Source organism: Jaculus jaculus, chromosome 2 (assembly GCF_020740685.1).
Source record: "Jaculus jaculus isolate mJacJac1 chromosome 2, mJacJac1.mat.Y.cur, whole genome shotgun sequence".
Classification (NCBI taxonomy): Eukaryota; Metazoa; Chordata; class Mammalia; order Rodentia; family Dipodidae; genus Jaculus; species Jaculus jaculus.
This window is the reverse complement of record NC_059103.1, coordinates 9,641,683-9,669,364: the sequence shown is the minus strand read 5'-3', so window position 1 is coordinate 9,669,364 and position 27,682 is coordinate 9,641,683. Positions and strand designations below refer to the sequence as shown.

General features: G+C 50.9%; 1 protein-coding gene across 1 annotated transcript; it reads left to right on the top strand.

The window, feature by feature from the left end:
- Positions 1–362: 362 nt before the first annotated feature.
- On the top strand, positions 363–27,682 carry Tfr2 (transferrin receptor 2). Its single transcript, XM_045144081.1, has 18 exons — positions 363–395; positions 598–841; positions 946–1,132; positions 9,583–9,723; positions 9,826–9,937; positions 10,041–10,163; positions 11,139–11,255; positions 11,353–11,492; positions 12,642–12,805; positions 14,072–14,191; positions 19,429–19,511; positions 19,595–19,658; positions 19,751–19,818; positions 19,910–19,986; positions 20,081–20,165; positions 20,274–20,501; positions 21,093–21,233; positions 26,540–27,682. Exons 1-18 carry the CDS (start codon positions 363–365, stop codon positions 26,813–26,815), a joined length of 2,403 nt encoding a protein of 800 aa, XP_045000016.1. The 3' UTR covers positions 26,816–27,682.

The window sequence follows — 27,682 nt, the reverse complement described above, 5'->3', positions numbered from 1 at the left end:
GTTTTCAGTACCCCTCCCCCACCTCTGATGGGAACTAAGAGGCCAAAGTCTGTCCCAAGGTTAAAAAAGAAAATTGATTGTTTTGCAGGGAAAGGGCAGGAATGGGACTGGCAGGATTGGCAGGGGAGGGGCACAGCCTCCTGTCATCTAGCCTGAGTTGGTGTGTGTGGGGTGGGGGGGGGGTGTTGTCTGTAAAGCTGGACTGAGACCAGACTATGCCCCCACCCTTGTAGGGGGGTGGTGAGGAACGGCCTGGGCTCAGGCTGCCTGCCAGAGCTGATAAGGGGCCCCGTGGGGCTCCCACAAACGGTTTATCATTGGTGGGGGGGGATAACTTACAGGGTTCAGGAGGGGGCACCAGCATGGAGCGGCTTTGGGGTCTACTCCAGAGAGCGGTAAGATCAGTGGGCTTGCGGGGGGCACCCTAAGCCTTCACTTGGGTCCCTAAGCTCTCTCCCAGATGCATAAGGATGGGCCCCCCTCCCCTCCAGCCTCCCTGACCCAAGCTCGTTTGGCCAGCCCAAGTCCCCAATCATTGCCAGCTCCCCACCCAGTGGGTCTCGTTCCCTACTCTCATGCCTGCCCGGCCCTCCACAGCCACAGTGGCCCCCCAAACCCATCCAGACCATCTACAAACGTGTGGAAGGCCCCCACCAGGGGCGCCTAGAGGAGGAAGAGGAAGACGGGGAGGAAGGGGCAGAGCTACCTGCCCACTTCTGCCCCATGGAGCTCAAAGGCCCTGAGACCCTGGGAGCTAGACCCGTCCACGTCCCGTGGGCTGCTGCAGGACGGAAGGCCGCCCCCTACCTGTTCCTCACGGCCCTGCTCATCTTCACTGGGGGTGAGAGTCGTTCCCTTCTCGGCCAGTGAGGGGCCTGGGCAGGGGAAGATCCCTGGGGTCCAGCGGAAACTGCTCCTGAGCATCTTCGTCTTGCCATCCACCAGCCTTCCTCCTGGGCTATGTGGCCTTCCGCGGGTCCTGCCAGGCGTGTGGGGACTCCGTGCTGGTGGTCAGCGAGGACGTCAACTATGAGCTAGGTCTGGACTCCCGCCAGGGCACCTTGTATTGGAGCGACCTCCAGGCCATGTTCCTGCGGATCCTGGGGGAGGGGCGCCTGGAAGACGCCATCAGGTAAGAGGGCCTCCTGACTGTCCCCTCATGGCCCCCCGCGGGGAGTGTCCTCCTCGGCTGGCTCTGACTTCAGTTCCTCTCTGCTTTGGTGCTGTCCCTTCTTGGGTCTTTCCTCTGTGGTCACTCTGGTCAGTGATCCAGGAGCTGAGAATCCTGGGGTCCTGAGGCTGCGAGAGAGTGGTCTATTTAGGAAATGGGGAGCTGACTGAAGGAGAACCCAAGGAGCTAGGGACTGGTGATACAGACCTGTCATCCCTATCGCTCAGAAAGCTGAGGCTGAAGGATTGCAAGTTCAAGGACTGCCTGGGCTATAACAGAGTGAGTTCAAGGCTGGCCTGGGCAACTTAGACCATGTCTCACAATAAAAAGTAAAAAAAAATAAAGAAAGAAAAGAAAAAGGCTGAGCCGGGCGTGGTGGCACACGTCTTTAATCCCAGTACTCCCAGAGGTAGGAGGATCACCATGAGTTCGAGGCCACCCTGAGACTCCATAGTGAATTTAACATCAGCCTGGGCTAGAGTGAGACCCTACCTCGGGAAAAATTTAAAAAAGAGGACTGAGGATATAATCCAAAGATAAATTTGTGGGTTCAGAACCCCATCTACAATGTGGAGGATCCCAACAAAGCATGGGCTGTGTGGCCTTCCGTGCGGCAAAGACGGCCAGTGTTTCTTGTGCTACAGTGATCCTTGCTTCCTTCTGGGAAAGAACCACGCGGATAGGTTCAGAGAAGAGGTCAGGCCACCATCTGCCCTTTTCTGGCTCAGGAATAACTCCTTTCTTTTCCGAGGTAGGGTCTCACTCTAGCCCAGGCTGACCTGGAATTCACTATGTAGTCTCAGGCAGGCCTGGAACCCACAGCGATTCTGCTATCTCTGCCTCCTGAGTGCTGGGGTCAAAGGAGTGTGCCACTACATCTGGCTCAGGACAAATCTTTCAGATGGTCTTTCTGGGGCTTGGGGTTAGTTTGCTTTTTAAAAAATTATTCATTTAAGCCAAGGGTGGAGGCACACCTTTAATGCCAGCACTCAGATGGCAGAGGTAGGAGAATCGTTGTGGGTTCCAGGCCAGCCTGAGACTACACTGTGAATTCCAGGAGAGCAATAGCCTACCTTGAAAAACAACAACAACAACAACAACAAAAACTTGCTTTAATTTATTTTTGAGACAAGGTCTCATGTAACCCAGGCTGGATTCAAACTCTTTTATAAGCCAAGGATAACGCTGAGCTCCTGAGGTTGCTGCCTGTACTTCCCGAGTGCTAGGATTACAGATGTGCACCACCATACCCAGTTTTTTAATTTTTACTTTGTTTTAGTTTTTATGTAGTGCTGAGGATGGAACTCAAGGCTTTGTGCTTGCTGGACAAGTACTCTACCAACTGAGCTCCATCCCCACATTGCAGAGGATATGGGCTTAGCCTGCTTCCTGGCTTTGAATGGAATCTTTGTTTTACTTTTTAAACTCCCAGTGATCTTGCCTCTGCTTCCCAAGTGGACAGGTGTGCGCCAGCCCGTGGGTACATCATGGAAATCTTTTGTATACTATTGTGTCCTTGAATATGTACGGTGCTGCAGACTCCGAACAACTTTTTCTTTTATTAAATATTTCATTTTATTTATTTGTTTGTTTGAGAGAGAGAGAGAGAGACAGGGAGAGAAAGAGGCAGTCACAGAAAGAGAATGAATGGGCACATCAGGGCCTCCAACCACTGCAAACGAACTCCAGATGCATGTGCCACCTGTGCATCTGGCTTATGTGGGTCCTGAGGAATTGAATCTGGGTCTTTAGGCTTCACAGACAAGTGCTACAACCGCTAAGCCATTTCTCCAGCCTTGAGCATAATTTTTTTTTCATATTTTATTTGAGCTTAGTGGCTAAGGCACTTGCCTGCAAAGCCAGTGGACCTTGGTTCGATTCCCCAGGACCCATGTAAACCAGATGCATAAGGTGGTGCATGCATCTGGAGCTCGTTTGCAGTGGCTGGAGGCCCTGGAACACCCATTCTCTCTCTCTCTCTCTTTCTCTCGCTCTCTCAAATTAGAAAATAAAATATTTAAAATATTGTATTTATTCATTTTTAAATTATCTTATTTATTTATTTATTTATTTATTTATTTATTTGAGAAAGAGAAAGAGGCAGATAGAAAACGGATGTACTAGGGCTTCCAGCCACTGCAGATGAACTCCAGATGCATGTGAAACCTTGTGCATCTGGCTTTACGTTGGTACTGGAGAATCAAATTCACGTCCTTAGGCTTTGCAGGCAAGTGCCTTAACCACTGAGCCATCTCTCCAGACCCTAGAGAATATTTTTATTTTATGTAGTCATCAGACCATGAAGAACAGGCATGGAATTGTGTCTGAATGTGTTTGCCGCTTGTACATTAATTTTTTCTAGCCCAAGCTGACCTGGAATTCATGATGTAATCTCAGGGTGGCCTCAAACTCACAGCAATCCTACCTCAGCCTCCGTAATTCTGGGTTAAAGGCATGAGCCACCATGCCCATCTTTCTTTACATTTTTAATATATTTTATTTATTTGAGAAAAAGAAAGAGGCAGAGAGAGAGAGAATGGGCATGCCAGGAACTCTAGCCACTGCAACCAGACTCCAGACACTTGCGCCACCTTGTGCATCTGGCTTTACATGGGTATTAAAGACTCTGGGTCCTTTGGCTTTATAGGTGAGCGCCTTAACTGCTAAGCCATCTCTCCAGCCCTTTCTTGACATTTTTAATGTTGACATGTGTGTGTAGTTTGTATGGTGGGTGTATGTATAGTGAATGCACATGTGTGTGCAGATGCATGCGCATGTGGAGGCCGGAGGAGAACATCAGATGTCCTCTGTGGCTCTTCCACATTCTTTCCTTGAGACGAGTCTCTCACTAAACCTGGAGCTGCCATATTTTTCAGCCAGACTGGCTGACCTTCAAGGGTCAGTGATCATCCTGTCTCCCCACTCCCCCACCCCCACAGAACTGGGGTTGCAGGAGTGTGTAACCACGCCCAGGTTTTTATGTGGGTGCTGGGGATTGAAGGCAGGCCTCATAGTCACACAGCAAGCACTCTGACCTCTGAGCCATTTCTCCAGTCCCTTCTTTGCACTTTTTTTTTGTTGTTGTTGCTATTTGTTGTTCTGGGATTCCTTAGGGCCTGGTACACACCGGGCAAGTGATCTATCACTGAGCTATACCTTCAGCCCCTTTGCGTTTTTTTTTTAAATTTTTTAATACTTTATTCATTCATTTATTTATTTGACAGAGAAAGAGGGCGGGAGAGAGAGAGAGAATGGGCACGCTAGGGCCTCCAACCACTGCAGTCGAACTCCAGACACTTGCACCGTGTAATGGGCACATGCGACCTTGTGCTTGCCTCACCTTTATGCATCTGGTTTGGGTCCTTAGGCTTCACAGGCAAGCAGTTTAACCACTAAGCCATCTCTCCAGCCCTAAATATTTTTACCTACTTATTTGCAAGCAGAGAGATACAGAAAGGAAGAGGATGAGAATGAGCACACCAGGGTCTCTAGCCCCTGCAAACGAATGCCAGATGCATACATCACCTTGTGCATCTGGCTTACATGGGTCCTGGGGAGTCAAACCTGGGTCCTTAGGCTTTGCAGGCAAGCACTTTAGCCACTGAAACATCTCTCCAGCTCTGTTTTGTTTTTTTGAGACAGGGTCTCACTATGTAGCCTGGCTGGCCCCAAACTTGAGATCCTCCTGCTTCAGCCTCTCAAATACTAGATTAGCCAGGCGTGGTGGTGCACACCTCTAATCCCAGCACTCCGAGGCAGAGGCAGGAGGATCACCATGAGTTTGAGGCCACCTTGAGACTCCATAGTGAATCCCAAGTCAGCCTGGGCCAGAGAGAGACCCGTCCTTTGAGCGCTTAACCGCTAAGCCATCTCTCCAGCCCTGAAAACCCAATAATAATAATAACAATTTTAAAAAATCAAATACCAGATCGCAAGTGTGTACCTGGTGTCTTCTCCTGCTCCTCTTCGTCTTCTTCTTTTCTTCTTTCGCTTCTTCTTCCTCTTTGTCCGCCCCTCCCTCTCCTCTTCCTCCTCTTTCTTCTCCTTCTCGAGGCTGAGAATCAAAGCTCAGTGGTTAAGTATGCTTCCTGAACAACCTTGAGGCCTGAGGGATCCTGAGCTGCCAGAGTTCAAATCTCCAGATCCCGCATAAACAGCTGGGTGTGCCAGTGTGAGCCTATAAACCCAGCCCCACATGGGAGAGGAGTAGAGACCAGACCCAAGAACTGAAACCAAAGGATGGGGTGCCCCTCACTGCAGTTGAGTGTCCAGGATACCAAACTATATCCATCACCCCATACACACAGGCACACAGTCAAAAAGAAAACAAAAATGCTGCCAGGTATGGTGGCACACTTTTTTAATCCCAGCACTCAGGAGACAGAGGTGGTAGGATAGCTGTGAGTTCCAGGCCACCCTGAGACTACATAGTGAATTCCAGGTCAGCCTGGGCCAGAGTGAGACCCTACCTCAAATAACCCACACCCCGCCCCCACAAAAAAATGCTAAGCAAGCTCTGGCTTTTTCCTTCTTCTTTAATTTTGTGGTTTTTCGAAGTAAAATCTAGCTCAGGGTGACCTGTAACTCACTCTTTAGTCTCAGGGTGGCCTCGAACTCATGGCGATCCTCCTACCTCTGCCTCCCACGTGCTGGGATTACAGGCATGCGCCACCACACCTGGCCTTGGCTTTCTTTTTTTTTAATATATATATTTTAAATTTTTATTTATTTATTTATTTGAGAGCGACAGACACAAAGAGAAAGAAAGATAGAGGGAGAGAGAGAATGGGCGCGCCAGGGCTTCCAGCCTCTGCAAACGAACTCCAGACGCGTGCGCCCCCTTGTGCATCTGGCTAACGTGGGACCTGGGGAACCGAGCCTCCAGCCGGGGTCCTTAGGCTTCACAGGCAAGCGCTTAACCGCTAAACCATCTCTCCAGCCCAAATGAATTTTTTTTTTTGGTTTTTCTTTTTTTTTTTTTATTTTTATTTATGAGCGACAGACACAGAGAGAAAGACAGAGAGAGGGAGAGAGAGAGAATGGGCGCGCCAGGGCTTCCAGCCTCTGCAAACGAACTCCAGACGCGTGCGCCCCCTTGTGCATCTGGCTAACGTGGGACCTGGGGAACCAAGCCTCGAACCGAGGTCCTTAGGCTTCACAGGCAAGCGCTTAACCGCTAAACCATCTCTCCAGCCCTTTGGCTTTCTTTTTTAATGCTTGTTTAGTAATTTGTAGACATAGATTTCCTTGTCTAAGCTTCACCATTGGGTGTTATTACTCTTTGGATATACTGCTAGGAACTTGGTCAAGGTGTCTTTTTTGCGTGTGAATGTGTGTGTACATGTGGGCGTGTATATGGACACTTGTGTGGGGTGCAGGCTTGCAAGCAACTGTTATTTTTTTTTTCTTCTGTTCAGTTTTGTTTTGTTTCATTTTTTAAGGTAAGGTCTCACCCTAGCCCAGGCTGACCTGGAAATAACTTTGTAATCTCAGGGTGGCCTCAAACTCATGACGATCCTCCTACCTTTGCCTCCCCAGTGCTGGGACTAAAGGTGTGAGCCACTACACCCCCTCTATTTTTTAAAAAAAATATTATTTTAGGGCTGGAGAGATGGCTTAGCAGTTCAAGGTGCTTGCCTGCAAAGCCAAAGGATCCAGGTTCCATTCCCCAGTACCCACATAAACCAGATGCACAATGTGGCACATGTGTCTGGAGTTCATTTGTAGTGGCTGAAGGCCCTTGAATGCCCGTTTTCTCGTTCTCTCTCTCTGTCTGTCTCTTCTCTCTATATCTCTCTGCTTGTAAATAAATAAATAAAAATTTTTAAAAAATAACTTAAATTTTTATTGTATTTTATTTGAGAGAGAGAGAGAGAATGAGCACACCAACGCCTGCCGCCACTACAAACACAATTCGACACAGGCACCATCTTGTGCATATGGTTTCATGTGGGTACTGGGGAACCAAACCTGAGTCGTTAGGCTTTGCAGGCAAGTGCCTTAACTCCTGAGCCATCCCTCCAGCCCTCTTTTTTGTTTTTTTGAGGCAGAGTCTTGATAGGTATCCTCAGCTGGCCTCAAACTATCCATCCTTCTGCCTCTGCCTTCAAAGTGCTAGCATTACGTAAGTGTGTCATGATGTCTGGTGACTGATTTCCACACAGGCACTTGAGATCGTGGATGGGGACAGGACGGGGGTGAGGGAAAGTCGAGAGGCATTGAGCCCATGGGGCTGTAGCGAGCCTTGTGAGAGCTGAGGATGGTGGCTGAGGCTAAGGGCCTCACCCATGTGGAATCTACGGCCATGCAGCATTGTGGACCCGTGTGAGGAGGAACGTGATAAGCTAAATGTTAAAGTTCTGGGCCAGAGTAGGGGAGCTACAGATTGGTTGTAAGATAGCAGCCATGGGGAAGAAGGGACAGCAGGAGATCTGCAAGAAACTTGTCCAATCAGGATTAGTCAGACATGAAAAATGGGAGCCTCTCCCACAAGGTGACTCATGCCTGGATTCTAAGCACTCAGGAGACTGAGGTGGGAGGGTTGCCAACAAGCTCCAGGCCAGCCTAAGCTACGGTGAGAGCCTGTCTCAAAAAAAGGATGTCGGGGGCTGGGGAAATGGCTTAGTGGTTAAGGCATTTGCCTGCCAAGTCTAAGGACCCTGGTTCAATTCCGCAGGACCCATGTAAGCCAGATGCATAAGGGGACACATGTGTCTGGAGTTCGGTTGCACTGGTCGGACGCCCTGGCATGCCCATTCTCTCTTTCTCTCTGCCTCTTCCTCTCTCTCTCTGAAATAAATTTTTTTTTTTTAAAAAAAAGGAGGAGTCAGGGCTGGAGAGATGGTTTAGCAGTTAAGGTGCTTGTCTGCAAAGCCAAAGGACCCAGGTTTGATTCTCCAGTATTCATGTAAGCCAGATGCACAAGGTGGTGCATGCATCTGGCGTCTATTTGCAGTGCCTGGAGGCCCTGGCATGCCCATTCTTTTTCTTGTTTTTTTTTTTTGTTTGTTTGTTTGTTTGGTTGGTTGGTTTTTTGAGGTAGGGTCTTCTCTAGCTCAGGCTGACCTGGAATTAGTCTCAGGGTGGCCTTGAACTCATGGCAGTCCTCCTACCTCTGCCTCCCGAGTGTTGGGATTAAAGGCATGCACCACCACACCAGCTTCCATTCTTTTTCTACCTGCCTTTCTCTCTCTCTCTTTCTCCCTCAAGTGTAGGGCTGGAAAGATGGCTTAGCAGTGAAGGCACTTGCCTGTGAAATCTAAGAACCCAGGTTTGATTTCCACATAAGCCAGATACACATGATGGTGCATGCATCTGGAGTTCGTTTGCAGTGGCTGGAGGCCCTGGTATGCCCATTCTCTTTGTCTGCCTCTTCTGTCTCTCTCTGCTTACAAATGAATACATTTTTTTAAAAAGTGAGTTGGGCATGGTGGCACAAACCTTTAATCCCAGTACTGGGAAGATCACCATGAGTTTGAGGCCACCCTGAGACTACATAGTGAATTCCAGGTTAGCCTGGGCTGAAGCAAGACCCTACATAGAATCCACTCCCCCCCCCAAAAAAAATGTCATGGTAGTACACACCTTTAATCCCAGCACTTGGGAGGCAGAGGTAGGAGGATCACCATGAGTTCAAAGCCACCCTGAGACTACATAGTGAATTCCAGGTCAGCCTGGGCTAGTGGGAAACGCTACCTCAAAAAACAAATACACAAAGAAACAAGCAAAAAAGATAAATCGATAGGTGGAAGGAGAAAAGGAAGGGAGAAGAAAACTCGAGCCCCAAGGGAGCAACATGGGCGCAGTAGGGACGGTGTTAGTCTTTGCCAAGGCCTTAGTCTTCTGTGATCACCGGTGGAGGGGGAGCTTACCCTGCGAAAGTCAGAGGTAGACCCAAGTGACAGACTAGGAGAAGGTATTGAGATGGAAGAACTGGCTGAGTTCTGGTGACAGTTACCTGCTAGATTGATGGCTAGGGAAGACAAGGTGAAGTCCTGTCCTGGGGCTACTGCCGGTGGTACCGTAGGGACAGTAGAAAACTCAGGGTGAACTATCTTTTTATTTTTTTAAATTGATTTTTTATTTGAGAGTGACTTACGTGGGTCCTGGGGAATCGAACCTGGGTCCTTTGGCTTTGCAGGCAAGCGCCTTAACCGTCAAGCCATCCCTCCAGCCCCTGAGTGAACTATCTTAAATGTTGCCAGCCCCTCACCTCCCCTGCCCTAGAAACACAGTCTCAACGTAGCCCAGGCTGCCCTCAAACTCGCTATGTAGCTGAGGATGGCCTTGAACTCCTGATCCTCCTGCCTCGACCTCCCAAGTGGTAGGCCTTACAGGCAATCCTCCTTCCCACTTATGTGGGAGCGCAGAAGTCCCCCTCCTGGACCCCAATCTGAGCTCTTCCCGCTCAGGCAGACCAGCCGCCGGGAGCGCGTGGCGGGCTCGCCGGAGATGAGCGCTATGGCCGAGGACCTCCTGGAGGGGCTGTCCCGCCAGAAGCTGGACCACGTGTGGACGGACACTCACTACGTGGGGCTGCAGTTTCCGGACGCGTGAGTGCCGGGGGCGCGTGCCAGGGGGTCCGGGGGAGGGGGGCGTGGCGCGAGGCAGGCCAGGGGGTGCTCACCACACCACCCTACCCCCCCTGCCCTCAGAGCTCACCCCAACACCCTGCACTGGGTCGATGCGGCCGGGGGCTCGGAGGAGCAGCTACCTCTGGAGGACCCCGACGCCTACTGTCCCTACAGCGCCACGGGCAACGCCACGGTGAGAGCGCCGGTCCTCCCGCCGCGGGGATCCGCGCGCGCCCATCCCGCTGTCGCGGGGCCGGGACTCGATCGCGCGTCTCACCGTCCCCCCGCGTCCGCAGGGCCAGCTGGTGTACGCCCACTACGGGCGGCCCGAGGACCTGCAGGCCCTGAGGGCCAAGGGCGTGGAGCTGGCCCACTGCCTCCTGCTGGTGCGCGTGGGGATGACCAGCTTCGCGCAGAAGGTGAGGACCCCCAGCCCCTCCCATCCCCTGGCCAAACAGGGGAGTTTGTGGAGGAGTGGGGACAAGTGGGCTGGAGAAGCGACCAAGGGTCGACTTAACGACCCGAAGTGGGTACGAGGCTGTCAGAGGAGGAAAAGAAAGATCAGGTACGCTTTAAGAAAATGCTGGACGTGGTAGCGCGCGCCTTTCATCGCTTGGGAGGCAGAGGTAAGACTGCTGTGAATTCCAAGCCGGCCTGAGAATGCATAGTGCCATTCAGGTCAGCTTGGGCTAGAGTGAGACCCTACCTTGAAAAACCAAAATTTAAAAACAAAAACAAAAAGTTAAATAAATGAAAGAAATAGGTTTGGGAACCAGATGTAGTGGTGCAGGGCTGTAATCCCAGGATTTGGGAGGTTGGAGGCAGGAGAATCAGGAAAGACAATATACTGGCAATATAATGAATTTAAGAGCAGCCTGTCTACATGAGGCCATTTTGAAAAATAAAACCATGCCAAATAAAATGGCTTTTTAAAATATGGCTGGGGGTGTAGCTTGGTGGTGGTTTTTGCCTAGCATATGCAAGGTTGAATCCCCAGTACTGGGTGGGTGGGGGGGGAATGTTGTTAGTGACCCAAATCAGGCTTGGTCATATCAGATAGGGAAGGGGGAAGCCAGGCGTGGTGACTCACGCCTTTAATCCCAACACTTAGCAGGCAGAGGTAGGAGGATCACCGTGAGTTTGAAGTCACCCTGAGAATACAGAGTGAGTTCCAGGTCAGCCTGGGCTAGAGTGAAACCCTAGAGTGGAAAACAAAACAAACAAACCAAAAAAAAAAAAAAAGAGGGGGGGAGGTGACTGCTGAAAGGGGGCTGTGGAGTGCCAGGGTTTGTGACAACTGCAGAGACAGAGGAAGGCCAGAGTCCCTTAAGGATGACAGCTGCAGTCCCAAGAGGCCACTTCAGTTTTTTCCTTGCTTTCTGGTCTTCCTCCAGGTGGCCAATGCCCAGAAGTTTGGGGCCCGTGGAGTACTCATATACCCTGACCCAAAAGATTTCTTCCAGGACCCACACAAGCCAGGCCTGTCCAGCCACAGGGCAGTGTATGGACACGTGAGTCTGGGGAAGCCCCGTCTGTTTGGGGCCCAGGACACCATGAATGGGGCTAGCCTAGGCCATAGTTTCAGAATGGGCACCCCTTTCCCTTCAGGTGCACTTGGGGACGGGAGACCCATACACGCCTGGCTTCCCTTCCTTCAATCAAACCCAGTTCCCTCCAGTGGAATCGTCGGGCCTCCCCAGCATCCCTGCCCAGCCCATCAGTGCCGACATTGCCGACCTCTTGATCAGGTAGATAACAGGTGCAAGGGAACAGGAGAGAGGAGAGAGAGAAAACCCGAAGTGTAGTTAGCCGTGGAGTACCTTTGGATGAACTAGAAAAAGGTGATCCAGGCTGGAGAGATGGCTTAGTGGTTGAGGTGCTTGCCTGCAAAGCCTAAGGACCCAGGTTCCATCCATTCACCGGTACCCACATAAGCCAGATGCACAAGGTGGCACATGCGTCTGCAATTGTTTGTAGTGGCTGGAGGCCCTGGTGCACCCATTCTATCTGCCTCTTCCCCTCCCCCCAAATTATAAATAACATATATATATATACATATATGTGTGTGTGTGTGTGTGTGTGTATATAAATATAAATATATATATATATTTTTTTTTTTTTGATTTTTCAAGGCAGGGTCTCACACTAGCTCAGGCTGACCTGGCATTCACTATGGAGTCTCAGAGTGGCCTTGAACTCACAATGATCCTCCTACCTCTGCCTCCCAAGTGTGCCACCACATCTGGCTTAAATAACATGTTTTATTGCAACTTTTAAATTTATTTTTGGTTTTTTGAGATAGGGTCTCACTCTAGCCAAGGCTGACCTGGAATTCACTCTGTATTCTCAGGCTGGCCTCAAATTCATCCTCCTACCTCTGCCTCTAGAGTGCTGGGATTAAAGGTGCATGCCACCATGCCCGGCTAACTTTTTAATTTTTTTTAAGAGAGAAAGAATTGGTACGCCAGGGCCTCAGCTACTGAAATCGAACTCCAGACGCTTCCACCACCTAGCGGGCATGTGCAACCTTGCGCTCGCCTCACCTTTGTGAGTCTGGCTTAGGTGGGATCTGGAGAGTAGAACATGGGTCCTTAGGCTTCGCAAACAAAAATCTTAATTTCTAAGCCATCTCTCCAGCCTATAAATAAAATAGTCTAAAAAAGTGGTGACCCTTCTGGGTGGGCACATCTCTTACCCACCTCTGCTTGGCACCTTAAGCAGGGCACCACCTGTACCACTGTGCAAGAAGCCTCCAGACTGCCCTGTCGTGCATGCAGGCTGCAGACGCAAAGGTCTCCGGCCAGAGGGTAGAAGGAAGAACAAGAGTGGGCAGCCTGCTCTGCAGTAGTCCAGGCTCCTTTGCCACTTCCAGTCTTTCCCGCTCTCCCCTGTTCCAGGAAACTCAAAGGTCCTGTGGCTCCCCAGGAATGGCAGGGCCATCTCCCAGGCTCCCCTCATCACCTGGGCCCTGGGCCGAACCTGCGCCTAGTGGTCAACAACCATAGAACGTCCACTCCCATCAGAAACATATTTGCCTGTATTGAGGGTTTCGCAGAGCCAGGTGAGTTCATTTGCCAACATCACCCATGGCTTTGGGGATCAGAGCCTCTGCTCCTAATCCTGGCCAGGTAGGGCCAGTGTAGAAGGCCCTGGAAAGCGAACAAGAGTGGTGTCCAGGGCAGGGAGGCTGGCAAGTAGAAACGGAGCTGGAACTGATGGGGGTGACTGGAAGGAGTTGTCACATCGCAGTCTGTCCAGACTTAGGATGGGCCTATTTCTCAGAAGCGAGTTCCCTGGGGCACTGGACGGGAACAAGCATTAAATTGGCACCAAAGAGAGGTCACTCTGGTGGTGGGGGACCAAATATTACTGAACTTGGGATCACATGGAGAAGACTGATGGACTCATGAGTCCAGATGCCAAGGACGAAGCAAAAGTCATAGGAGGATGCTGTGGGGTGTGGGGGGCTGCAGAAGGAAAAGCAGGACCGCGGTGGAACTTGGATGCCTAGGGAAAGAATGGAATCCAGAATGTCCCCCAAGGCTTAAGCCAGGCATAGTGGCTGCCAACTGTAATCCCAACACTCAGGTAGGAGAATTACGTGAGTTCACACCTATACTGGGTTATATATCAAGCTTAATACCAGACTGGGCTATATAGCAAGTCTGAGGCTAAACTGAGCTACAGAGCAAGTTCAGGGCCAGCCTGGGCTACATATTGAGACACTCTTTGTTTTTCTTTTCTTTTCTTTTATCTTGGTTTTTTGAGGTAGGGTCTCACTCTAGCCCAGACTGACCTGGAATTCACTACGCAGTCATCTCAGGGTGGCCTCTAACTCATGACGATCCTCCTACTTCTGCCTCCTGAGTGCTGGGATTCAAGGCATGTACCACCACTCCTGGCTGAGACCCGGTTTTAAGGAGAAAAATAAAAGTTACGCGCATGCACTTGCGAGGTGGAGGCAGGAGTTCAAGGCTATCCTAGGCTATAGGGAGTCCAATACCAGCCTAAAATACATAAGATCCTATCTCAATACAAAAACAGCTGGGTGTAGTGGCGCACACCTTTAATGCCAGCACTCAGGAGGCAGAGGTAGGAGGGTCGCCATGAGGTCAGCCTGGACTAGTGACATACTACCTAAAAAACAAAAAACCAAAACAGAAAACCACCAGAGGGCCAAAGTGAGACAGGAAGGATTTCAGAGGTATGGTAACAGAGATCTGAGAGCTTCAGAGAAGCTGGTAGGCTCTGGGGCCACCTGCCCTCCCAAGCTTTAGGAGAAAAGCTTGGGTTCTGCCAGGGTAAGATGCAAACGTGTCCTCCCCAGATCACTATGTTGTCATCGGAGCCCAGAGGGATGCATGGGGCCCAGGAGCAGCCAAGTCCGCAGTGGGGACCGCCATATTGCTGGAGCTCGTGAGGACGTTTTCCTCCATGGTGAGCAATGGTAAGGTCCAGGACCAGGGCCTGTGTTCCAAGCCAGGCGGTTGACAACATGAACTAGAGAGATCTGAGTTCCACACTTGGGAGTCCCCACTTCCTAGTGTGTGGTGTTGGGCAAGCCGTTTCACCTTTATATTTCCTCATCTAAAACTGAGTATGTGAGGGCTGGAGAGATGGCTTAGCAGTTAAGGCATTTGCCTGCAAAGCCAAAGGATCCCGGTTCGATTCCCCAGGACCCACGTAAGCCACATGCACGAGGGGCCGCATGCATCTGGAGTTCATTTGCAGTGGCTGGAGGCCCTGGCACACCCATTCTCTCTCTGCCTCTTTCTCTCTTTCTCTCTCAAATAATTTTTTTAAAAACCTTAAAACGAGTATATGTGCTAGGGATATGGCTCAGAAGTCAAAAGTGCTTGCTTACAAACTGGGCGTGGTGGCACAAGCTTTTAATCCCAGCACTCGACAGAGGTAGGAGAGCCACTATGAGTTCAAGGCCACCCTGAGACTACATAGTGAATTCCAGGTCAGCCTGGGCTAGAGCAAGACCCTACCTCAAAAATAAATAAACAAAGAAAGAAATAAAAGTGCTTGGGCTGGAGAGATGGTTTAGCGGTTAAGCGCTTGCCTGTGAAGCCTAAGGACCCCGGTTCAAGGCTCAGTTCCCCAGGTCCCACGTTAGCCAGATGCACAAGGGGGCGCACGCGTCTGGAGTTCGTTTGCAGAGGCTGGAAGCCCTGGCGCGCCCATTCCCTCTCTCCCCCTCTATCTGTCTTTCTCTCTGTGTCTCTCGCTCTCAAATAAATAAATAAATAAAAATTAGAAATAAAAGTGCTTGTTTGCAAAGCGTACTGGCCTGGATTTGATTCTCCAGTACCTGTGTGAAGCCGGCCACACAAAATGGCACAAGGCATGTGCATCTGAAGTTCATCTACACTAGCAAGAGGCTCTGGCGTGTGCCGGTTCCCAGTCTTTTACTGTCTCTCTTGGAAATAAATCAATCCAAATGTATTTATTTTATTTTATTTTATATAGATTGGTTTTTCCAGGTAGGGTCTCACTCTAGCCCAGGCTGACCTAGAATTCACTATGGAGTCTCAGGATGACCTTGAACTCACGGCAGTCCTCCTACCTCTGCCTCCCGAGTGCTAGGATTAAAGGAGGGTGTCAGCTTATTAGTTTATTTATATTTTTAAGTGAACATGCTAGCTGTGCATAGTGTTGCATGCTTATAATCCCAGCACTCAGGAGGCTGTCAGGAGAATCAAGAGTTCAAGGCCATCCTCAGCTACATAGCAAATTCAAGGCCAGCCTGAGCTGAGATTCTTCCTCCCTCCCTCCCTCTCTCTCTCTCTATATATATACATACATATACATATACATATACATATACATATACATATACATATACATATACATATACATATATTGAGCTGGGCATGGTGGTGCACACCTTTAACCACAGCACTCGGAAGGCAGAGGTAGGAGGATTGCTGTGAGTTTGAGGCTACCCTGAGACCAGGTCAGCCTAAGCTAAAGTGAGAACCTACCGCGAAAAACCAAAAAAAAAGAAAGAAAGAAAAGAATATTTCCAGGCATGGTGGTGCATGTCTTTAATCCCAGAACCCAGGAGGCAGAGAGAGGAGGATTGCTGTGAGTTTGAGGCCAGCCTGAGACTATATGATTTCCAGGTTAGCCTAGACTAGCACAAGACCCTACCTCAAAAAAAATTGAATTAGGGCTGGAGAGATGGCTTAGCGGTTAAGCGCTTGCCTGTGAAGCCTAAGGACCCCGGTTCGAGGCTCGGTTCCCTGTGTCTGTCACTCTCAAATAAATAAATAAATAAATAAATAATTTAAAAAAAATTGAATTAATTTTATTTATTTATTAGAGTGAGAGTGGTCATGCCAGGGCCTCCAGACACTGCAAATGAACTTCAGACACGTGTGCCACCTTGTGTATCTGCCGTTTCATGGGTACTGGGGAAGTGAAACTGGGGCCTTTGTCTTTGTGGGCAACCACCCTAACCACTAAGCCATCTCTCCACACCCAAAATTTGAATTAAAAAAAGGGACTAAGGCTGGAGAGATGCCTTAGAGGTTAAGCGGTTGCCTGTGAAGCCTAAGGACCCCAGTTCAAGGCTCAATGCCCCAGGACCCACATAAGACAGATGCATAAGGTGGCACATGCATCTGGAATTCATTTGCAGTAGCTGGAGGCACTGGCGTGCCCATTCTTACTGTCTCTCTGCCTCTGTCTGTCTGTCACTCTCAAATAAATAAATAAACAAACAAAAATTTGTTAAAAAGGGACCATATGCTGGAGAGATGGCTTAGTAATTAAGGTGCTTGCCCTAGAAGCCTAAGAACTCATGTTCAAATCTCCAGGTCCCACATAGCCAGATGCACAATGATGCAAGCATGCAATGTCACACAAGGGAACATATATGTTTGGAGTTCATTTACAATGGTAGAAAAGCCCTGGCACACCCATCCCCCCTCCTCTCTCAAAAAAGGGGGGGGACTGGGGCTGGAGAGATGGCTTAGCGGTTAAGACATTTGCTTGTAAAGCCAAAGGATCCTGGTTTGATTCTCCAGGACCCATGTAAGCCAGATACACAGGGGGCATCATGCATCTGGAATTCATTTGCAGTGGCTAGAGGCCCTGGCATATCCATTCACTCTCTCTCTTTCTCTCAAATAAAATAAATATTTAAATTTTTTAAAGGACTGGAGGGCTGAGAGATAGCTCAGTGGTTAAAGGCACTTGTTTGCAAAGCCTGATCCCGATTTCAACTCCCCCATACCCACATAAAGGCAGATGCACAAAGTGGTGCATCCATCTGGAGTTCATTTGTAGTGGCAGAAGGCCCTGGCACACTCACACACTCTCTCTGCCTCTCTCTTTCTTAAACAACAACAACAACAAATATATATATGTTAAAACACAGGGACTTGTGGGCTGGAGAGATGGCTTAGCAGTTAAGGTGCTTGAAGGACCCAGGTTCGATTCCCTAGTGCCCACGTAAGCCAGATGCACAAGGTGGCACATGCACCTGGAGTTGGTTTGCAGTGGTTAGAGGTCCTGGCGTGCCCATTCTCTCTTTTTTCTTTTTCTTTTTGGTTTTTCAAGGTAGGGTTTCACTATAGCCCTGCTGACCTGGAGTTCACTACGGAGTCACAGGGTGGCCTCAAATTCACAGCGATTCTCCTACCTGTGCCTCCTGAGTGCTGGGATTAAAGGCGTGCGCCACCATGCCTGGCTCACATTCTCTCTTTCTTTCTTTTTTTAAACTTTATGTATTTATTTATTTGTAAGCAAAGAGAGAGAGAGAGAGACGAGAGACAGACAGAATAGGCATGCCAGGCCCTCCAGCCACTGCAAACAAACTCCAGATGCATGTGTCCCTTGTGCATCTGGTTTACGTGGGTCCTGGAGAATTGAACCTGTGTCCTTTGGCTTTGCAGGCAAATGCCTTAACCATTAAGCCATCTCTCCAGCCCCCATTCTCTCTTTCTATCTGCTTCTTTCTCTCTCTCTCTCTCTCTTAAATAAATAAATATTTTTATAAAAGAACACAGGGACTTGTGCTAGAGAGATGGCTCAGAGATCAATATGTGTGCCTGCAGAACCTAATGACCCATATTCAATTCCCCAGGACCCATGTAAAGTCAAATGCACAAAGTGGCACATGTGTCTGGAGTTCATTTGCAGGGGCTGGTGGCCCTGGCACACCCATTCTCTCTGTCACTCTTTTCTCTATCTCTCTGCTTGTAAATAACAAAAATACTTAAAACAAACAAACAAACAAACATAGGGACTGGGGAGACAGCTAAATCCATAAAGCACTTGCCACACAAGTAAGTATGAGGAAGTGAGGACCTGAGTTTACATCCCTAGCCCCTATACAAAAGCCTGGTGCAGCTGGGTGTGGGGACGCACACCTTGAATCCCAGCGCTCAGGAGGAAGAGGTAGGAGGGTCGCTGTGAGTTCAAGGCCAGTCTGAGACTACACAGTGAATTCCAGGTCAGCCTGGGCTAAAGCGAGACCCTACCTTGAAAAACAAAAAAAACAAAAAATGCCTGGTGCAGGGCTACAGAGATGGCTTAGCAGCTAAGGCGCATCCTTGCAAAACATAAAGACTCATGTTCGACTCACCAGAACCCACGTAAGCCAGACACACGAAGTGACGTACGCACATAAGGTGGCTCATGTGTTTGGAATTCAGATGCAGTGGCTAGAGGCCCTGGCATGCCAATTCATATTCTTTCTCTCTCTCTCTCTCTCTCTCTCACACACACACACACACTTTCATAAAAATAAGAATAAAGGGCCTTTAATCTCAGCACTTGGGAGGCAGAGGTAGGGAGGTAAGAGGATCGTTGTGAGTTCAAGGCCACCCTGAGACTACACAGTAAATTCCAGGCCAGCCTGGGCTAGAGTGAGACCCTACCTTGAAAAGAATAAAAAGCCTGGTGCAGCAGCGGTTGGAAGATGGGGAAGGAGGATCAGGAGTTCAAGTTTATCACTTACCATACAGGGAGGCGGGGCTCTTTGGTATGTGTTTATATATATGGTGTATGTGCATGTGTGTGTATTCATATGTGTAGGCACATACATGTGTGTGGTTGTGCATGCACACGTGTGGAGGCCAGAGATCAACACCCGGTGTCTTCCTCCTTTGTTCTCAACCTTATCCCTTGAGACAAAGTCTTTCTCTGTACCTGGAGCTCACTGATTCAACTAGACTAGCTAGCCACAAGCCCTTGGGATCGTCCTGTCTCTGCCCCCCTGGTGCCAGGATGCCAGACACGTGCCACCACTCCCCGCTTTTACCTGGGTGTTGGGGGATCTGAACTCAGATCCTCATGCTTGAATGGCAAGCACCTTACCAACTAAGTCTTCTCCCCTGGCCCCTACATAGAGAGTTTAAGGACAAGCTTGGGTTACATGAGACTGTCTCAAGACAAAAATTAGACAAAGTGAAGGAAAGAAAGAAGGAGAAAAGCACAATAGAACATAATAAAGTGTCCACACATCCGAGTAACAATCAAGCAAGAGACTTTGTGCACAGAACCTCAGCCCACTTCCATGGGGATGAGGACAGACCCAGAGTGCCATAGGCTGGGTTGCCGGATTGAGAATGGATTCCCCGGGGGGCTGAGACAGGGTCTAGGACAAGGGAAGGTGTCTTTGGTGACACCCCAGCACAGCTCTGTCCTCCCCTGCCCCTCTGTCCCCAGGCTTTCGGCCTCGCAGAAGCCTTCTCTTCATCAGCTGGGACGGAGGTGACTTCGGCAGCGTGGGCTCCACCGAATGGCTGGAGGTAACTGGGGGTTCTGGGCGAGGAGGCAGGCAGTGGGGAGAGGTGGGAGGACTTCCTTCCCCACGCGCTTCCCCTACCCACAGGGCTACCTCAGCATGCTGCACCTCAAAGCCGTGGCCTACGTGAGCCTGGACAACGCTGTGTTTGGTGAGCTGAGGAAATGCCACCCCTTAACCCACTCAGGCCACATCACTGGACTGAGCCCTGAGCCTGGCATCCCTCTCCTCCCCTCTCCTCAGGGGATGACAAGTTCCAGGCCAAGACCAGCCCGCTTCTGATCAGCCTCATTGAGAACATACTGAAGCAGGCAAGGGGGGGGGGGCGATAGGGAATGAGGGGGAGCCAAGGAGGGCGGAGCCCGGGGGGCAGCCTGAGCAGCGATCTCACCTTGCCTGCAGGTGGACTCTCCGAATCACAGCGGACAGACCCTGTATGAGCAGGTGGCTTTCGCCAATCCCAGCTGGGATGCTGAAGTGTAAGTTGGGGTGGAACAGGGACCTAGGGGTGCAGGTTAGGGGACGATGAACGCCCCACCCACAGCCCTCCAACCTGCCTGTCCCCCCCCCCAGGATCCAGCCTCTGCCCATGGACAGCAGCGCTTATTCCTTCACGGCCTTTGCGGGGGTCCCAGCCGTGGAGTTTTCTTTCATGGAGGTGAGACTTTACGACCCTGCCCTAGGGTACCAGCCCCCCCCCGCCCGCCCCCCCCCCCCCGCTTGTCTGAACCACACCCCTACCCCCAGCCGGGTCGTGTTCACACAGGACGATCAGGCCTATCCGTTCCTGAACACGAAGGAGGACACGTATGACAACCTGCACAAGGTGCTGCGGGGTCGCCTGCCCGCCGTGGCCCAGGCCGTGGCCCAGCTCGCCGGCCAGCTCCTCATCCGCCTGAGCCACGATCACCTGCTGCCCCTTGACTTCGGCCGCTATGGGGACGTGGTCCTCCGGCACATAGGCAACTTCAATGAGTTCTCGGCTGACCTCAAGGTCCAAGATGCTATCCTCGCTCCGGGCCTAGTGGGGTCGCTCCATCCCAAGGGGTCTAGACTCTCCTTTAAAAAAATATTTTATTTATTTGAGAGAGGGAGATACAGAAATTGGCTGGTGGAGAAAGAGAGAGAGAATGGGCGCATCAGGGCCTCCAGCCACTGCAAACGAACTCCAGACGCGTGCGCCCCCTTGCGCATCTGGCTAACGTGGGTCCTGGGGAGTGGAACCTGGGTCCTTTGGCTTTGCAGGCAAGCGCCTTAACCATTAAGCCATCTCTCCAGCCCCCCCCCCCAGTCTCTTTTTCTCTCCTGTCCCTGAGGTCCACATCCCATCCAGCACCTTGGTCCCTTCCACTTCTCTCTCCAGTCCCGTGGAGACAGCCAGTACGACTTAACCCCCACCCCCTCGATCTGCCGTCCACACCCTCCATCTCCCCCATCCAGACTTCTCTCCCTACATCCCCTCCCCTGTCCCCTCAAGTCCTCCCCGCTGCCCCCACTTCCAGCCAGGCTCAGGGTTCCAGTCTCATCCTCGCAGGCGTGGGGTCCTGGCACCTGCCGTGGGCCTCAGCCTGCGCCTCGCCCTCAGGCCCGCGGGCTGACCCTGCAGTGGGTGTTCTCGGCGCGGGGGGACTACATGCGGGCTGCGGAGAAGCTGCGGAAGGACATCTACAGCTCGGAGCAGAGCGACGAGCGGCTGATGCGCATGTACAACGTGCGCATCATGAGGGTGAGGCCCCGCCCCCTTCCTCCGGCCCTGGGGTCCTTTCCCCCGCGCCCCGGTGGCCCTCCCGCTTCCTGAGCCTTTTTCTTTTCATTTCTTTGTTTCTTTTTTTTCCTCTTTTTGGTTTTTCGAGGTAAGGTCTCACTCTAGCGCAGGCTGGCCTGAAATTCACTGTGTAGTCTCACGGTGGCCTCGAACTCACGGCGATCCTCCTACCTCTGCGCCTCCCGCGTGCTGGGATTAAAGGCGCGCTCCACCATCCCCGGCCTGTTTTCTTGGCCGATGTGTCCGCGTTCTCTGGGTGCACGCTGTACTGGACACACAGCGGGAACAGATCAGATAGGCTAGAGGACCTGACCTGTCACCGAGGTAGGCTCTGCAAGCTGATAAAAACGGATGGGGAGGGGAGCTCTTTCCCTACAATCGCCTGGCAAGAACATTTTCTCTGTCATGCCTTTGGACAGGGAAAGTATGTCCACAATGGCCCTACCTCGAAAAAAAAAAAAAAAGAGAGAAAAAAAAATAAATTCAGAGACTGGGTGCAGTGGTGTGCACCTGTAGTTCCAGTATTCAGGAGGATAGGCAAGGGGGTTGGAAGTTCCTGGCCACCTTGGGCTACACTGTGAGATCCTATCTCAAAACAAAAATGTTAAGAGAGCTGAGAGCATAGCTCAGTAGTAAGTAGCGTGCTTGCCTGGAATCTACCACAAGGCTGTACCACAGAGCCACATCCCATCTTGCTTTTTTACATTTGTTTGTTGCTTTTCGAGGTAGGGTTTCACTCTAGCCCAGGCTAATCAGGAACTCACTATGTAGTCTCAGCCTGTCCTTAAACTCACCATAACCCTCCTACCTCTGCTTCTTCAGTGCTGGAATTGAAGATGTGCACCCAGCCTTTGATTTATTTGAGAGAGAGAATGGGCACATTAGGGCCTCCAGCCACTGCAAACGTATTCCAGCCATATGCACCACCTTGTGAATCTGGTTCATGTGGGTACTGGGGAATCAAACCTGGGTCCTTAGGCTTCGCAGGAAAGCGATCTAAACATTAGGCCATCTCTCCAGCCGGGAAGTTTGGGTTTTGAGTCTAGGCATCAAGGAAATGTCCTGTAAGGAGGAGATGTGGGCAAAGTGGAAAGGGCTGAAGGGAGGCATTTGGTAGAAAGAATGGACAATTAAGCCGGGCGTGGTGGCGCACACCTTTAATCTCAGCACACGGGAGGCAGAGGTAGGAGGATGGCTGTGAGCTCAAGGACACCCTGAGGATACAGAGTGTATTCCAGGTCAGCCTGAGCTAGAGTGAGACCCTACCTTGAAAAAAAAAAGAAAGAAAAGAAAAGAAAAAAATAATTGTCCATTTTAACCACTCTTTTTTACATCCCAGTAAAGTTACCCAAGATCAGAATGGAAATTAGACACCAGGGACTCTGACCTCACAGTCCATTCTCACTCACTTCACTCTCAAAGTTAAAAGCCCGGCCCCAGTGAAATGTGGTGCTATTGAATGAAATGGCATGTTCTAAGTCTTAGGTTCAATTCCCAGTACAATAAAAAAAAAATTTTTTTTTTAAAGGAGGAAGGCCAGGTGTGGTGGCTCACGCCTTTAATCCCAGCAGTCGGGAGGTAGAGGTGGGAGGGTCACCATGAGTTCAGGGCCACCCTGAGACGACATAGTGAATTCCAGGTCAGCCTGGGCTAGAGTGAGACCCTACCTCGAAAAACCAAAAAATAAAATAAAAGAAGAATAAAAATAAAGAAAGAAAGAAGGAAGAAAATAGGCTGGGAAAATGGCTAGATCAGTAAAGGGCTTGCTTTGCAAGCATAAGCTTGATTGCAAGAACCCGTTTTGCTTTTTGAGGCAAACCCAACAGACTGACCTTTTCTTTTTAATGTGAGAGAGCAAGAGTGAAAGAGAGAATTGGCATGCCAGAGCCTGTAGCCACTGTAATCGAACTCCAGACACATGCACCACCTGGTGCACTTGCATCATCTTGTGCTAACCCAGGACCTGGAGAGTTGAACATGGGTCCCTAGGCTTTGCAGGCAAGTGCCTTAACCACTAACCCATCTCTCCAGCCCAGAACCCTTTTTTTTTTTTTTTAAGCTACAGCACTCGTGAAGCTGAGCAGGATTGCTATGAGTGCAAGACTAGCCTGGACTATAGAATGAGTTCCAGGTCAGCCTGGGCTAGAGTGAGACCCTGCCTCCAAAAACAAATAAAAAACAAAAGCTAGGCATGGTGGTGTACACCTATAATCCCAGTGCTCGTAGAGGCAGGCATGTCCCCTGGGGCTCACTAGCAAGCTAGTCTAGCCTACTTGGTGAGCTCCTTGTCAGTGAAAGCTTGGTCTCAAAAACAGGTGCAGGGCTGCAGAGATGGCTTAGTGGTTAAGGCGCTTACCTGCGAAGCCTAAGAACGCATGTTCAAATCTCCAGAGCCCATGTAGCCAGATGCAGTGATGCAAGCATGCAGTGTTGCAAGGTGCCACAAGGGGACACATGCATGTGAAGAGCGTTCACAGTGGCTGAAAGGCCCACTTTCTCTCTCTCAAAAACAAATTAAAAAAAAAAAAAAAAGGTGCTGCTGGGTGTGGTGGCATACACTTTTAATCCCAGCACTCCATAGGCAGAGGTAGGAGGACCGCTGTGAGTTCGAGGCCAGCCTGAGACTACATAGTCAATTCCAGGTCAGCCTGGGCTACAGTGAGACTCTACCTCAAAACAAACAAAAGATGCAGACAAGCGTTTATAAATGAGGAAAAAAACAGGCGGAGATGTGTTTGAGGAACAATACTCTAGCTTGTCCTCTGGCTGTCATACATTTACATGCATGTGCACACTCACAAAGAAACAAAATGTGGGTGCTGCCTGGATATAGTTCCCCCACACACACTGAGTATGCCCACTATAGGGTCAGCCTGCGCGTCGCCCTCAGACCCGCAGGCTGAGGTCCACGGAAGGTGTCAGCACCCATGCCTACTTAGGCAAGATGCTGGAGAACAGCACTAGGGCCCTGGGCCTGGCTGAGGGGAAAGGGTATCAAAGGACAAGAGTTCAGGGAAAGGAAAACGCTGGAGAGAGAGGGATGACAGATCCGGGGGAGTGCCTCACACTGGCTGTATCCTTGAAATCCTTGAAACCAGTGCCTCACGTTCTAACACAAAGCCACGCTCCAAGCCTCTGAGGTTTTGGAAGACGTTCGTGCTGCCGCGTGTGTCTGGTGTCCCCTGTTCCCATAGGGCAGGATTCCTGTGGCTGATTTGGTGAGAATTTTGCAGCTGTGCCCACTGAGAGCCCCATAAAGCCATGAGCGGATGAGCTTGTGAACAGAGATGGGCGCAATGCCAGGCATGGTGCCTCACACCTATAATCCCAGCACTCGGGAGGCTGAGGCAGACAGATTGCTGAGTTCAGGGCCAGTCTGAACTACATAGTGAGTTCGGGATAGCCTGGGCTAAACAGACTCTCAAAAAATAAAGTGGGAAGCCAAGCATGGTGGCACGTGCCTTTCATCCCAGCACTGAGGAGGCAAGGGTAGGAGGATTGCTGTGAGTTTGGGGCCAGCCTGAAATTGCATAGTGAATTCCATGTCAGCCCGGGCCAGAGTGAGAACCTACCTAAAATAAATTAATTAAAAAGTGGAGAGTGAGCCGGGTGTGGTGGCGCATGCCTTTAATCCCAGCATTCGGAAGGCAGGGATAGGAGGATCGCTGTGAGTTTGAGGTTGCCCTGAGACTACATAGTGAAGTCCAGGTCAGCCTGAGCTAGAGTGAGACCTTACCTCCTCGAACAACCAAAAAAAAAAAAAGTGGAGAGTGACTGGAGAAGACATCTAGCCCCCACACATACACCTGCACACACATGTGCACCTGCGTGCACACAAACACGAACATACTTACACTCACCACACATACACACTCACAGAAGCAAGCTGAAAAAGATATGAGCAACTAAGGCAACTCCAGGGACTCTAAGATTTTTTTCTGGGGTGGGATTCAGGCAATGGTTATTCCTGCAAGCGCACACCTGTATTTCTAGCACTTGGGAGGCTGAGGCAGAAGGATTGCCTCAAGTGGGAGGCCAGCCTGGGCTCCATAGTGAGTTCTAAGTCAGCCTAGGCTATATAGCAAACAATAGTCCTCCGCCAGTGAGTGTCCCATGCGGGGTCCAGAAGTCTGGACTGTAGGTGTAGTGAAGGATGGAAAGAGGTCACTTCTGGAGGCCTGCACACAGGTAGAGGCTGAAGGGTCAGAGATAGGCAGGAAGGAGGGAGAAAGGCCAGGAACCAGGAAAGAGGAGGAAACACCTGTGGCAGAGGGCAATCACACTTCCTTAGCACTCGACTGGCCCCGTGACCTTTGGTTCTTTGCTGTGGACATTGGAGGGGAGGCAGGATGAGTTAGGGTGTAGAGAGGAGTGCTACCAGGGCGAAACGGCAGGGCAGGAGTTTGTGCTCTGAGGCTTTGGACTGGGAAGAGAATGGGTGAGAACGGAAGATTCGGGAGACCTAGATGCAGTCTTGGGAGCCCTGGCCAGAGAAAGGAAGGAATAAGGCTGAGGCAGGAGCACTGGGAACTGGAGGGTAGCTTGGACCCTGGCAAGACCCTGTCTCAAAAAAAAAAAAAAAAAAAGTGTGTGTGTGTGTTGGAGGAATGTGGCTCAGTTGGAAGAGTTCTTGCCTAGTGCATGAAGCCCTGGGTTTGATTCCTACCTAGTACAACATAAACCTGGTATGGTGGTGCACACCTGTAATCCCAGCGCTTTGAATATTGAGGCAGGAGGATCAGGCGTTCAAAGCTATATATATAGTTTGAGGCTAGCGTGGGCTAGGTGAGACGCTGTCTCAAAAAAAAAAAAAAAAAAAAAAAAAAAAGGAGATAGGCTGGGCATGATGGCGCACGCCTTTAATCCCAGTACTGGGCTGGGGAGGCAGAGGTAGGAGGATCGCTGTGAGTTCGAGGCCACTCTGAGGCCTCATAGTGAATTCCAAGTCAGCCTGGGCTAGAGTGAGACCCTACCTCGGAAAAAAAAAAGGGGGGGGGGTAACGGCGAGACACTAGAACCCACACTTATCTGGGAGACATTCTGCCTGGGTACTGGTGACGCCATACAATGCTAATAGTTGATTGGACAGCCGAAGGGGGGTGGCAAGCCTTCGGGGGAGCTGCTGAATCTTATTCTGGGAGCAGGTGCCAGCGTTAGTTTAGCTAGTGAGTGAGTTTTAGTTCGTTAGGAGCTGTTGAAGAGAGGGATGGCTGGAGCCTTCCTTGGACACCCCTCAACCTAGACCTGATCCCCCCTATGCCGCGCAGGTGGAGTTCTACTTCCTGTCCCAGTACGTGTCGCCGGCCGACTCCCCGTTCCGCCACATCTTCCTGGGCCGCGGAGAGCACACGCTGGACGCCCTGCTGGAGCACCTGCGGCTGCTGCGCTCCGGCGCCGCCTCCGCCTCCGCCCCGGGCCCGGCCCCCGCGCAGGGCTTCCAGGAGAGCCGCTTCCGGCGCCAGCTGGCCCTGCTCACCTGGACGCTGCAGGGGGCAGCCAACGCGCTGAGCGGCGACGTCTGGAACATTGATAACAACTTCTGAGGCCGCCCCGCATGCCCCCGTCCCTTGGCCGGCAGCCCTTTCTTTTCCTGCTTGGGGTCGGTCCGCGGTGTGAAGGCGGTGCCCCGCGCGCCTCTCATGGCAACTCATTGCTCACTAACTTTCCTGGTCTTTCCACGGCGCTCCGCGCGCACACTCACGTAACACACCCCTGGAAGGACAGTGTCGGTGAGCAGCCCTTACGCACAACGGTGATGGTTCATCTGAAAGCTGCATCCAGCAATCACGACCCTGTGCCCTCTTCAGGAGCACAGCCCCCCCCCCCCCCACTACCTAGAGCGTACCTGGAGCCACCTAGGCACACGGACCTGGCCAGCTCCCGTAGTGGGAAAGATGGTAGGGCCAACAGGTGGTGGAAAAGGGGGTCGGACGTCAGTAAACCACCTGGTGACCTTTGTGACTCATAAACATGAGCATCTTCCTCATCCCCATCCCCCATTCTCTCCCTTGAGATAGGGAAAGAGTGGGCAGAAAGGACTAGAGAGGGTGCCTGCAAGATTCAGTTTCCATGGGGGAAAACTGTTGCATTATGTAAGGGAACTGCCTAAACAGATGAGAAAGCTCTGTTCTCTGAAGACCACCAAGGGATTGGGGGTGGGGAGCACAGCTGGGTTTGGACCACGGGTGGCTACATAATTTTCACAGCCAGGTGCAGAGTAAAAACGCAGGGTCCTGGCTAAAAAAAAAAAAAAAAAGCAGAAATGTGGGCTGAGGAGACGTCTTAGTGGGTATGAGTGCTTGCCACAACCAAGAGGGCCTCAGAAGACTTGAAACTGCCTGAGCTCCATTCCCTCGGATCCACATGAATAACTGGGTGTGGGCAGATGTGTCTTTAACTCCAGTCTTGTG

Excerpts from the sequence above, each read along its gene's own strand:
- Tfr2 (XM_045144081.1), top strand. The coding sequence starts at position 363 with ATGGAGCGGCTTTGGGGTCTACTCCAGAGAGCG. Across the intron at positions 11,256-11,352 it reads ACAGGGCAGTGTATGGACAC|GTGCACTTGGGGACGGGAGA; the intron begins GTGAGTCTGGGG and ends CTTTCCCTTCAG. Across the intron at positions 20,502-21,092 it reads AGTTCTCGGCTGACCTCAAG|GCCCGCGGGCTGACCCTGCA; the intron begins GTCCAAGATGCT and ends CCTCGCCCTCAG.